General features: G+C 36.1%; 1 protein-coding gene across 4 annotated transcripts in view; it reads left to right on the plus strand.

Moving 5' to 3' along the window:
* Positions 1-13,878, plus strand: part of cacna2d1a (calcium channel, voltage-dependent, alpha 2/delta subunit 1a) — a 69,728-nt gene that overhangs the window by 27,292 nt on the left and 28,558 nt on the right. For all 4 annotated transcript variants that reach the window (XM_026209654.1, XM_026209657.1, XM_026209656.1 and 1 more), the window contains exons 4-6: positions 7,727-7,786; positions 10,840-10,875; positions 10,991-11,120. In XM_026209654.1, the coding sequence (XP_026065439.1) occupies positions 7,727-7,786; positions 10,840-10,875; positions 10,991-11,120 (226 nt within the window). The remainder of the gene's footprint in view (positions 1-7,726; positions 7,787-10,839; positions 10,876-10,990; positions 11,121-13,878) is intronic.

A 13,878-nucleotide genomic window follows, 5' to 3' on the forward strand; every position in this document is an offset into this window, starting at 1 on the left:
GTTTTTCCATTCCAACACTGTTTGCAGTCTTACTCAATTTCTGTGAAAGTCTAGACTGACTGATCAGATTGTAGGAAGGAGAACTGCACCTTGGGAAATGTACTGAATTAGTCACTCATTGTAATGCGGGGTAGAGTGAGGACTTGAAGGACAGAGGAAGGGTATGACGTCAGATTACAATAGCCATCAGCGTCCAGTGCTTCTCCGAGGACAAACAGCTGTCACAGGTACCTGGTCAAATAAGTGAACTCAGAGAATAGGAAAGAGACCTTGTTTGTCTTGATGTTCTCAACAGGCTTTGGTGTTGGAACTATCCTGAGCTATAAAGCATAGTGGTCGATAGAAAAACATTGCCATTATGATTGGTTGCTACTTGGCTCCATACAGGCACTGCTAACTTAGCTGTACCTCCTGTCTGCAAACAACAAATGTTGTAAGAAACAAATGGTAGAAGGCTCACGCTAACTCCACCAACCTAATATGAGATATAATGAAGCACTAATGTGAGAGCTGGCAGTAGTTAAAGTCTCATCTCGAGCAATGCCGAGCTGCATAATTACAGTGCTGTCCACCCACAGTGGGACTGTACCGGAAGAAATTTTCACTTCTGTTTAAACACCCTGTACTGAGAAATTTAATGGGATGTTACGATAATGGATAATCCTACAGTTGATTCACTGATGTTTTCAGTGAGATTGAGAGGAGAAAGGCTGATGGATGTCCAAGTGTGCATAAAGTTAGGCAATGAATATAGAGGTTTTAGCCCAAATAATTTGGTGTAGGAAAGAAATGCTAGAATTCTTGTTGAATTCCAAAGTTTGCTTTATAGTTGAGATCTGTTCTCAATCTGTAGATACACATGAGATCACTGGGGTCTTTTTTACAGAAGCAGAAGAGCAAATTCTCTGTTCGATCCTCATTTAATCTTATTGCGGCCCAGGAGAAACTCAAGCGACATTAGTGCAATCCATTTCAGTTAATGAGGAAATGGTAAAAATGCTCTTTTAAAAGATGGATGGAGTGATGGACGAAACGCTTCAATATTTGTCTTGGTTGTACTGTTCCCTATAGTAGACCTACCCTCACAAATCTCTCTTCATTTATATATTTTTATTTGGTTATTTAACACATTTTATTTAATTTTTTTTTATTATTATTATTGCATTTCGTTTCAACAATGTTGTTGTTCTAAATGTTATTTTCAGGTTTTACATGAACTTGTGTGCACTGATTTTTTTGTAATTCGTCCAACTGAAAAAAAAACAAAAACTTATATATATATACATTGTTCAGGTTTTATCTTAGTTGGGGTATATTTGATCTATTTCTCTTTTATTTAATAATTAGAAAATTTTATGATTTAATATAACATTTTATAATTGTATTTTTTGTGTTTTGTTTGTTTTGTCAGTGTTCTAAAAATGTAGATAGTCTTAGGTATTTTCAGGTTTTACTATCCCAGTGGGGATGTCTGGTAAAAGAAAAAAAAACTTGATCCGCACACATATACCATCTGTTTTAAAGCATTTTGTGGCTGTGTGGGTCAGCTCCATTGGCCTCAAGCTGGTCTTCAGTATGTTGAAGTGTAGTGCTGGACACCATTTTCCTCACGTTGTGCTTGGAACAGAGACAGGTGGTGCCTCCCCAATAAGCATCACACTCTACCCACCTTGAGCCAAAATGGCTCCTGTTGAACTCTGGCAAGCCAGTCCAGTTTACTCTGCCACAAGCCCACATGGCTCCAGCTTCCATCAGTCTTTGCCAAGCTGAACATGATAAGCGTTATACGGATCATGGGTTTTTAGTCATAATCTGTGAATACTGTGCTGAGGTGTGAAAATTCTGCAATTACCACAAACGTATTTCCATGTGCATGTGATGTCTACAGGTAAATCTTGAAAGAAGTTCGGTTGTCAATGTTTATTATAATTTCTTGGCCATTTATAATCCCAGTTTACCTTCACTTGTTCATTGAGGCGCAAACATACAACACAAATGTTTTACTGTTCAACACCATCTTTAACCAGATAAGAACCAGAAAAGAAGCCTTTCCTGTGAAATATTCACTTGTAAAAAAGGGGGAAAAAAGCACAACAAGAACTGGTACATTAAGTGGAATAAAATATGATTTATTCCTGTGATTGCAAAGTAGATTTTTCAGCAGTCATTACTCCAGTCTTCAGTGATTGCACTGTTGTTCTGATCCAAAACTGTTGAATGGTAATGTACTTTTTAGTACAACATTTTTATTTTATATTATAATGCAAAATTTACAGTGAACACTTACATTATAATTAGCAGCTGTTGAAAAAAAATCAATAAATAAAACCGAGACAGATCCTGTTAAACTAACTGAGCTAAATGGCACGTATTCACAACAGCAGGGAGACATGACAAATTCACCCGGCAGCATTTCACGTCATTTTTTCCATCATCCCTCAACACTGTGGCAGGAATTAAAGGGTAATTGGCTGACTTTTGAAGAACTCGTAAATGTAAAATCAAAATGTGGCTTATTTAATGGTGAATGTCAGGCTGTCAGAGACACACAAACTTGATATTTTCTTTTAATTCATTGAAAATGGATGAACTGGATGTTCTTAATGGAGTTTTACTTCTTTAATGTTAAAATGCCCTCATCAAAGGCGAATCTACGTATATATTATTTAATTATCACTCCAATTAGCCATGTAATTATGCTTGCCAGAGGGCACACTTAACCCCAGTTTTGTTCAGTTGTGAGTATATGTGTGTGTGTGCATTAGTCCTACAGGTTTTCTGTATTCTGTGAATTAAAGAGTTGATGGACAGCAGGTGTTCGTTTTCTCAGCATGTACAGTGATGATCTGAACATCAGGTGTTTGTACCTGAAAGCTGCTGTACAAGACTGACTAATTAGCTACTGATGCATAATGTGAGTTCCCTTTCGAATTCTGCTCACATTCATCATGGCGGGGATTCAGGAGTATAGTTATGTGTCAATGCGTCCGACTGAAGAGATTCTTGCCAGCTGTATGTTGGTTGGTGAGGCATCCACATTATAGATGCCTTCTCTTCCAACTAACTGTTACATCACGTCTAAATTGCAGAGCAGGGACAGCTTTGCACACGATGGCCGTGCTGAAGGACCTGCACCAGGGCCAGGCACTCCCCCTAGAGGTAGTGGAGGAGCTACACCTTACCATAGATTTGGCTCCTTGGGAAAACATGATGGACATCTCTCATTTTAGAGAGTCGTCATGCTGAGGCCTCCACTCCTAGAGCTTAGACATCTACTGCAAGCATCTCCTCCACTACAGAGAGCTAATTCATTGAGGTCTCTGTTAACCAGAGCTCCGCTAGGGCAGCATCTGTGAGTTCTAGGCTATCTATCTATGTGAGCCTACTTTGCAAGATGTCCTGAGCATGGGGCATAGTTAGCTCTCCTCTCATTTTAGAGAGTCATCATGCTGAAGCCTCTGTTCCTTGATCTTGGCCATCTACTGCATGTGAGCCTTCTTGAATGTGGCCTCAATAAGAACATATTTAGTTTTTTGAGAAGCTCTGGTCTATGGCCGTGTTGCTGATGCTGGGGTGTGGACTCCCCGGAGTCTTTGACTTAGTTCAGCCAATAAGGCACACATCCCCAGCATGGCGACATGGGTATACCATTTCCCATAGCTCCCTCTAGGGGTATGGTTCCCATTTGAAAGGGAACGTCTCAGGTTATGCATGTAACCATGGTTTATTGCGTAAAATTAGACATTTTATCTCATTTTTCAATGTAATGCATTAGCAGGACAGTCATCTTGGACTTTGCTTTATTGAGTTATTAGCCTCATTATGGCTAATACAGGTCCGACCTTTTATCTTACACTGTGCCTTATATAATTACTGTGAATAATAATTGAGCAGGTGACATAACTTTTGGTTCCAAAAACAGTGAAAAGACAGTGTAATTTTATACTGGACTGATGAATGGGGACTGGGAGATAAATTATATGCACATTTGTGTCAGGGGGGCGTCTTATGCCGAGTTCACACTGCTTTTTTTACCCTAATTTTTCACTCTCCGACAGGTTGTGCAAAATCGCAGACAAATGGCGGAACAATCATTCGAGTAAAAATCATGCACGGTGAATTACCAAATACGCGATCTGAGGTAATTGCAGATGCCCGCAAAATATATGGCATGCGAAATATCTGGAGCTGTCTGTGATTCACAATCACACTGTGTGCAATGATTTCTGACTGAAAACTATAGACATTGAGAGACCAAGATACAGTGCAGAGGGAAGTTCAGGGAGGAGTTACTGTAAAGACCAGAATATTAGTATTGGAATAGATAAATGAACAATTATTTCATACAGAAACAAGCACAGACATTTGCTTGACCAGCCACAACATAATTTTTTCCCCCTCCTTGTAGCTGGAAATCTGCTCAGAGACAATTTGATGGCTTTTTTAATAATCCAGTCTCGCTCGATAACTCCATTCTGACTCGGGTTCTCGCGGTATTTCCTTATCACTTCTCGCGTGTGTTTTGTTTTGAAATGTTGTATGCGGACCAGACTGTGGTCTCTGCAGTTCTTTATTGTGAAGTCATGCAATGTGAAACCCCCAGTCACCGATCCACCGTGCAGTGCGAACACAGCAGCAACTGAGTGCTACCCCAGACAGTCACGCAGTGTGAAAACAATATTGATCCAACGAGTTTGAAAATCATGCAGTGTGAACTCGGCATTAATGTGATGATGAAAAAGATTCCTTGTTTCAAGCTTTTTTACTGACAGAAACATATCACATAGGTTTAAAAACTGTATGTTATTCAATACAAATAATTGTATTTTTTGTATTGTATTTTTTGTATCTCATGGGAGAAATTTAAATAAGAAATACGATGTCAGTTTACATTTTACTTTTTTCATTTTACTTAATAATTTTTTTTTTCTCTGAAGTTAAATTAAAATATTTATTAAATGTATATAGAGTTGCAAAGGGATGGAAAATATCTGGTACATTTCCAGGAACTTTAAAAAAAATCTCTGGAATATAAAAAAAAAACCCCGGAAAGTTTCCATAATTTCTGGATTATTTCCGAAATTTACTGGAAATGTTCCACCTTTTTGCAACCCTAAATGTATATAAATACTTTTTAAAATAAATAAACAAACATTTAGTTTATTACAAAACAATCCAACATTTTTTTACATATTAGGTTTTATTAACAATAATAAAAGACACCTTAGACAACTTACACACTAATGTAATGAATCAATTAATAAATCAATCAGTTAGAAAAAAAAAAAATGGATCAGAGATATTTAACAGAAAAAAAAGCTAATTTAACCTGACCTAATATATTAAGTTGAGATAGGTTTAGTTTATAATAAAATTTAATTTCAAACAATACAAAAGAGAGACACTGTAAAACCTAGAGCCCAGAGAGTTCAAGAAAGAAACAAAGCTAAATGAATTAATTATATAATCAGTCATTTAATAAATCAATAAATTAATAAACATTTAAAAATGTAAACAAAAATATTTAAATTGAAAAACATTTATAATAATTGATTCCCCTTATATATTTGCTGAAGCCTCCTGGATGGCCCTTACAGCTCTATCACCCTTCTCACAGGTAAGAGGGGTCAACCTACAGTACTAAAACATTATTGCAGACCCATGTGAATTTTAGCGATGACCCTGGCAATTAGGGGCTGGCAATAAGACAAACACACAGCCCAGCCCTAATGTGACTGAGACCACACCACTGGGGTTGTTATGGCAACAGCTTTTCAGAGTGAGTAGACCCCGGGGTCAGTGGGTTATTATGGGATGTCTGAAGTGGGAGGCGAGGTTTCATCATCTAGCCATGCGTTACACTTGTTTGTTCATTTGCCCTGGAGGAAATCTCAATTTTTTTTGTCTTATTATAATAGGGATACTCCAATGGAGCTTTTGTGTGGATTAACATCACAAAACTGTGAAATTTCAATACGTTTTGTCCCTACAGCATAAAAAGCCTTCTAAGCCGTTTCACGATTATGCACGATGTGCTTATGTTGGTTTTAATTTGCTTTAGTGGCATTTATGCACTTTTGATATCATTTATTCTGGCAGCGATGATATCAAACTGATGTTCTTCGCTTCACTGGAACAGTTTTATTGCTGCCTTCGAGTCATGTAAGAAAGATCTTCTGAAGGTCACATGACATTTTGAGTTTAACTTTAAGTTTATAGTATATAATAGTGGTCATAGTTAAGGGAAAAATTAAATTGTTGACCGTCTGTTTAGAATACACACACACACACACACACACATATATATGTATATGTATGTATGTGTGTGAGTTTATAAATAAATACAATAAATATAAGTGCATCATATGACATTTTTGTAACCTGAAGTTATATAAAAAAGTCACATTTCCTGTTTTACAGTATGTTAATTTTCCTGTTTTACATTTATGTTTGTTCGTTGCACCACGACTTCTGCACTAAACCCTCAAACATCATTAAGCTTCAGCCTTTATTATAAACTTCCACCAAATGAGAAACCAACCATCGTTTATTCGATCAAAGTTTTTCCTCCTCATATAGAGTGATCTGTGGTGGCGAGCATCAAATGAGAATTTCTTAATTTGCTCTTCGTCCCCTGGTTATCAGGATTCATTTGATTTCTTGCACTCCTAATCTTCAGTCTCATTTTAGGGCCAATAAAAACAAAAGCAAAAAATAAATTAAAGAATAAAAATACATAAAGAAAAAGGCTCCGGGACAAGTTACAGGAATGGTTCCCAGGGGAAATTAGGAGTACAGTCATGCCATTATATTGTTATTAACTTAATCAGCTGAGGAGACCTGGACCGGACCTTAGCTGCTGTCTAAATTTAGTTTGCCATCATGAGGGGTTTTCTCATAGGCAGAGAATCTGGAGTAAAGGCTGAATGCAGGTCAGTCTGAGGAAAATGTGTTTTCTCACTCACTCAGTTTAAAGCTGACCTTAATTTTTCCTCATTAAAACCAGCTATCGACTGAATGACAAATAAATTAGCCAATTATATTGGACCTCTGTCATGTTAATGCATTTATTTGGTGTTGTAAAGTGTCTGGATGTTAATGTTTGGTTCTGAGGCTCTTCTATAAAATTTGAGAAAAGCAATGAAACTAAGCTATCTTGCCTAGATAAATATATATTGTCATTTTTATGTTCTTTTCTGGTTTGAGATAGTTATTTATATAAAGTACAATATACTCTATAACAAAGTGGGGTCAGAAAGATTTTTAATTGCTTTCATTTGCTGGAAAAAAAACAGTAAAGATTATTATTTTATTATTATTATTATTATATTTTTTTTTTTACATTCTAAATAACTTCCTATAATGCAAAACTGAATTTTCAGCATCATTACTCCAGTCTTCAGTGACACATGATCATTCAGAAATCATGTGATCATCTGATATGTGATTTAATGCCGAAGCATTTCTTATTATTATCACTTTTGAAAAAATATTGTGATTCTTAATATTTAAAATATATATATATTTTTATTATTAATGAATAGAAATCTGAAAAGAACAAAATGTATTTAAAATAACATTATAAATGTAATTAGTTTCAATGTTGATCAATTTAGTGCATCGTTGATGAATAGGGTTTATTTCTCCAAACTTTTGGAAGGCAGTGTATGTTTGGGCATATACGTATGCATTCTTTAACACTTTTATCTGGTTGCTTGTGTTGTAGGCGCTGGCGACGGCTGCTGAGAACCTGCAGAAGGAGCACCAGTGGAAGGATGATCTTGATGTAATGCTTCACACATTCTCATTTTGTAAAACACTCAGAAACACATGGAAGAAATGAGGCTGTGAGACTTTTACCAGGGCATGTTTTCAGTCAGATACCAGACACATTTACACACGCATTGCCTTAGTTCGGTGGTGAGATAATCAATTGAGTTAGAAAAAGTTGGCATCCTGGTCTCAGACCTTGTGTCTGTTGTATTGATGCATTTTAGGTTCCCACAGACTGAAATATCACTTCTAATTAGCAGAGAAATGGATGTGATGTCTGGTTGTCTGTTATAGATCTGTCAGTTAAGTGTTGTCCAAATGAGTCATCAGAATTTGTTTTGCAGCAATATTTCATTTCTGAATCAGACTGGATGGAGATTCACTTTTTAAAATACTTTTAACAATCACATTTAATCTGATTATTAGAGTGATATTGAGAGATTAACATGATCACAACCAGAGATGATTTGCCATAGGGCACCTTTGCCATAATCTATATTCACTTAAAGTTAAATATAATTTTTCAGTAAATATCTAAATGAATAGAAATGTTGCATTCTGTACATTATAATGTTGCAATAATTATGGTTATTAAATGAATGCTCCGTAAGAGAAATAAAGATGAAAAACTTGAATGGTAAAAAAAGTTAAGTTGTTTTTAAAGTTAAAAAGGTAAAATGAAAAATTTGGAATGTTTGGCAAATAACTGAATTACATTTGAAGTGCTAAAAATACTAAAACTAAAACTGCAATAAAAATAAATTAAAGCTACATAGAAATATCTAAAAAAATATTAACCAAAATGACAAAATCACATAACAGAATTGCTCAAGACAAAGCTGAAATTATAAATATCTAAAAAGCTAATTTGAAATATTAATAAATACTGTATGATAGTATATGGATAATACTATGTAGCATTCAAAACTAATTACTTTACTTTTTAATGTTGCAATTTATTTAACTCCACATAATAACATTGAATTTTAATATCCACCATAATATGAAAATCCTAATGGGACAGTTCTAATTTACATGGTTAAAAAAGCTATTACCATGATTTAATTTTTCATAGTTGCTCATAGTGTGTATTGTGAATGCCTCTCTTCAAGCGTTTGTTATGTGCTACAGGTCTTTTTAATTATTGATGGGATGCAGGTAGAATTGTGTTAAAGACACAGTCTGCAAATGCAAGAGTTTGGTCCCATGCAGGACTGACCTGTATGCACATATCTCAGCGATTAGTGTACTATAACCTAAAAACAGTGTCTGCCACATGATTAGTAAGCAAGTAGGACAGGTGGCGGCAGCCGGTGATGATCCACTCTTATGTCTCCAAGGAAACTGTATGTCAGACAGTGAGCTTGCTTGTTAACGCCTCAATAATGCTAGTCCTGACAGCGCCCTCACACTGTGAGGAGAACAACCCTGGGAGAAGACACACACACACACACACACACACACACACACCTAAAGCAACTTGCACCACTTCTGGGGAAGAGTTAGCACAAGAATTTAGCAACTTCGTTTATGAATGCACAAAGATTAGGTAAAAACACACAAAAGCACTATTCGGACGGGACTAGTTTTCTAAACTACGTTTGAGTTTCAATTCTTACCACCTGACGTCTGTGATTTTCATGTACCAATTCGGACGGGACTAGTATCTCCGTGTTTATTACAGAGGTGGGAGGGTCTGATTTGTGCATTTGGGCGTCACAGAGATCACGTGCTCTGTATGTGTGCATTGCATTCATTCAGAATGATTGCCTTAGTATTATTACACAATAAATACTAAATGGCTAGTATAACAAAACCATGTTAATGTGTGGTTACTTTAGTTTAACTTGTTTTCCTTTATTTTTATTTTTATTAAATGTAATTAAAACATTATGTAACTGAGTACATAAATGAACGTGAGTAATCTTACCTGATGCTGATATTACAATAGCCAGTATTAACAGATTACGCGATCTTGCTCTTGATTTTTATTATTATCTATTTGCCGCTAAGCAAATATATCAAACATCCACGCGGTAAGAGCATCTACGGTAATTCACGTTGGCCAAAACACACAAGGAAACGCGTTGTGAAATAAAATATCACCGGCAATCACAGACAGTCGCATTCGGACGGGATTAGTTTTCTCAGAGGATCACTGAGTTTGCTGAAAAATGGTAGGTAATTTGCTCTGGAATTTTGTGTTGTGTGAGAAAAACACAGATGTGGCAGATTCGGACGGGATTAAAATCACCAAGTACGTCTGTGAAACGCAGATTTCTCTAACGACCCCCTGTAAAACTAGTCCCGTCCGAATAGGGCTAAAGAGAGCTAAATAATAATATAATTTTAAAAAGTCACATTCTAATTCAATATACTCTTAGAGATAGACACTTTGACCAAAAAAAAAAAAAAATTTGAATAAAAATGTATAAATTGCAACAAATTGATAACCGATAAAATGTAGGATGGAATGGTATGTTGATTCAAGTAAAGTCTCATATGCTTTCTTAATGAATTTTTTTAAAAAGTAATAATTTCCTAAGTACTACAACTACTACTACTAATAATCGTATTAAATAATATATAAATCGAGCCTGCAGAAAATAATTGCCAAAATAATCTGAATCCTAAAGGTTTTCATGCTAAAAAAAAAATATCACAAATTGATATTTAACTATAAATTCCTATCTGCAACATTCTGGGAATGTTCATTTGTGTTTTTGAAATATAAATCCTAAGCATAAAAACGTGTCTAAAATCTAAAAAAAAAAAAAAAAATCTAAAAATAAATATTTAAATAGATTGCTAGAAAATTGGTGATCATGAAATATAAAACCAAAAAAAAAAAGATCATTATAAAACATTGGTTTTCTGTGTATGGTTTTTATTAGATGGTTTTTACAGACCTAGCCTGCAACCTTTTGGTTAAAAATAATAATAATAAAAAGAACACATAAAATACATAAAAAACATTGAAACCAAACTATATTCTAATGAATATACAAACTTTTGATAAAGATAAATAAAAACACTAAAGTGTTGTTCTGTCACTCTGTCCATCAGGTGAATGACACTATCTACTACAATGCCAAAGACAAGGTAAGGTTTCATTTTAAAAATACAAGCTTGCATATGAACTAAACAACAAAGATATTTAGATTAACGGGATGCTTTTTGTTGCTTGAGAGATTCATGCTTATTTGTATGTTCCCAGTTTGACATTAATGACACGGAAACACACCAGAACCGTGTCAAAGTTGAATTCAAAGAGGATCCAGTTTTCAAACGCCCTGTTTCGTACAACACAACAGCAGTGCACATTCCTACGGATATCTATGAGGGCTGTGAGTACATACACATTGCATACATCTTAGCATTTGTTCTTTTCTTTATGACTCATTTAAAAATGCTTTTCGCTTTCGTCTGTCTTGCGCCGGTCTAAGAATTTCACCTCTAGCGGCGCAATACGAATGCCCCCGGACGTCCCTCTTAATCATGGCCCCGGGTTCCAGAAACCCACAAAATAGAACTGGAGTCCTATTCCATTATTCCTAGCTGCGGTATTCAGCGGCAACTGATTTATAAAATCAGTCTTTCAGTGACAGCTCGGCTTTATTGCTGTGTGTCAGGTGTAGACAGCTAGAGGCTTATGGAAAAACTGCAGACTAAATTTAGAGAGCTGCCCAGCTCAAACACAGAACGCCTGCCCCCCGAGTGACCCCACAACCCCCAATAATTTCTCAGGAGAGAAATATGCACTGATCAAGCACCGAGTCTCGGTTTACTTGAGGATTGTTGTGATGGTTTTATCAGCTGTTTGGACTCTCATTCTGATGGAACCCATTCACTGTAGAGGATCCGCTGGTGTGCAAGTGACGTAAAAAGACATTTTCTCCATATCTGTTCTGAAAAAAAATCTTGGATGGCCTGAAGATGGACCAAATTTTCATTCTTGGGATACATTTTGCTCAGAAGCCCCGCCCTTAATAATCTGATTGGTCCGTCATAGCTGTACATGAAACATCACATGCATATGTTGGCTGTGTTTTGTCGGCTAGTGCTTTTTTAAGATCTGGTGTATCATACTCTCTGTGTTGGCAGAAATCTGATCTGCTCAGCGATGGGCCCACGGTGGCCTTGAATTTTGTGTGAGTGTTTCACAGGCAAAAGAGTTTGATGTGATATTTGTGTTCTAGATGAGGACTGAAGCAGCCGTATTCATCATATGACTCATCTCGCTCTGTCCAGCTGTCTCTCTTGATCTACTTTTACTCAAATCAAATGACTCTTAGTACCTTTTGTTTTCCGCCTGATACTCTTTGTTCGCCAGCATTGCTTAGTGCTACTCAGCGACAGCCATTGGGTTAAGCTTTCGGCCAGTATTTAGTTTTTCATCTAATCTGTGTCCTTGTTTTAATGTAGCAGATTATTCTAGTGTTTGTGCATGTGTGTTATTGGGGGCTCTATGCTGTCTGTATGCGTCTTATTAAGAGATGAATCTGTGCTTTTTGGCTCAACGCAGTGTGTCATCCATCATCACAATCTCAAGATGGCCATAGACATGCTCAGAGAGTGTGTGTGAGACGGAGTGAGCATGATGACGTGTCTGTCACATGGATCCCTCTAGCTGTGCTCGTAGTGTTCAGATCATTTTTTTTTTCTGTTGACTGTTTGCCCTGATTCATTTAAACCAATGAAAGTCAAAAATCATATTCCAGACAATCTCTCACTTTCTCTCTCACTCTCATTGAATAGAGCTATAAATTGTTTCAATTTGTCGTAATCTGACAGTCAGAAAAAATGAAGAGAAAAAAAAAAGGATTCGCTCACAGTTGGCAGCCGCTCCTTAATTAAGAAAGTTTCTGTTATTGCAGTTTCGCATTAAAAAATGCCATGGCAATGATGGTATGATCTGGTGATACTTATATATTACATACCATGGTTCTCGAAAGGTATTATTATTAACCAATACTTATTTGTGTCAGTGAGTGTAATGATTACTATAAAACCTGTTACGGTTTAATATATATAATATATTTAATCATTTTTATGTGAACTACTGTTTATTAATTAAAAAAAAAAAAAAAAAATCATATTTATTTTTCGGAAATATATAAAATCTCCACCACATGGGAAATATATGTCTATCAGTAAAAAGACATGAAGACAAGTTGTGATTTTGTATTCATTTTCGTCCTATAACGTGATGATGATGAATATTTCACAAATGTGTCACTACATGGAGTTATCCAGAAAAAAAGCTCTAAAAATACGTGCTACATGTTTTCTTTCTATTTCATTTGTGCATGTCACTTAGATAATTTGTGTAATTTGATGTGTAACATGTATAAGGTCACGTCTCTAGAATCACTGCCCAAATATTATTTCCAGCTTTTTTCCCCAAGTACTGTTGTATACTTCCAGTTTCTTTTTGTAACGGGACTTTGATCTTGAAGTTATTTGTGCTCATTTTCTAGACAGAAGCTGATAGAGATATGAGAAAGAGAGAGAGAGAGAGAGAGAGAGAGAGAGCTGGTTGAATGGGTGTTAGCTAATGAGAATGTGTGTGGTGTTTAACCCTGGAGACTGACAGCCTGATATATGAACAACAGGAAGGGGTGTGAAACCACATCTAATCTGACTGAAAATTACACACACACACACCAAAGAACAGCTACATTCTCGTTCACTAATGCACTTCCTTTAGGATCAGTAAATTGTGATGCCTTCATAGACTGGTCTCCTGTATGTGACAGCCTTTACTTGTACTGTTGACCTCTGACCTACAGAGTCTGTATGTAAGGAGATGATGTGGTGTGTGTGTGTGGGTGCTGTTCCTTTACTCTCTATTAGTGTCCTAACAGGGCATGAAAATTTCTAGCAACAGGTGATTTGTACTTTGTCTGTACCCATAAACTGTACACAGTTTAACGCAATCAGAAGATGTTGAATTTATGTGCAATTTTGAGGAACAGGATTTTGGAGCACTGAGGTTTCGCCATGGACGGGACATGCCGATTTAAATGGGTGATCGCTGTTTGGTTACAAACTGTTTATGATTTACTCTCTTGAGCATACTTTCTCCCAATAAGTTTTTGTAAA

Source organism: Carassius auratus, chromosome 29 (genome assembly GCF_003368295.1).
Source record: "Carassius auratus strain Wakin chromosome 29, ASM336829v1, whole genome shotgun sequence".
In the NCBI taxonomy this organism is placed as follows: domain Eukaryota; kingdom Metazoa; phylum Chordata; class Actinopteri; order Cypriniformes; family Cyprinidae; genus Carassius; species Carassius auratus.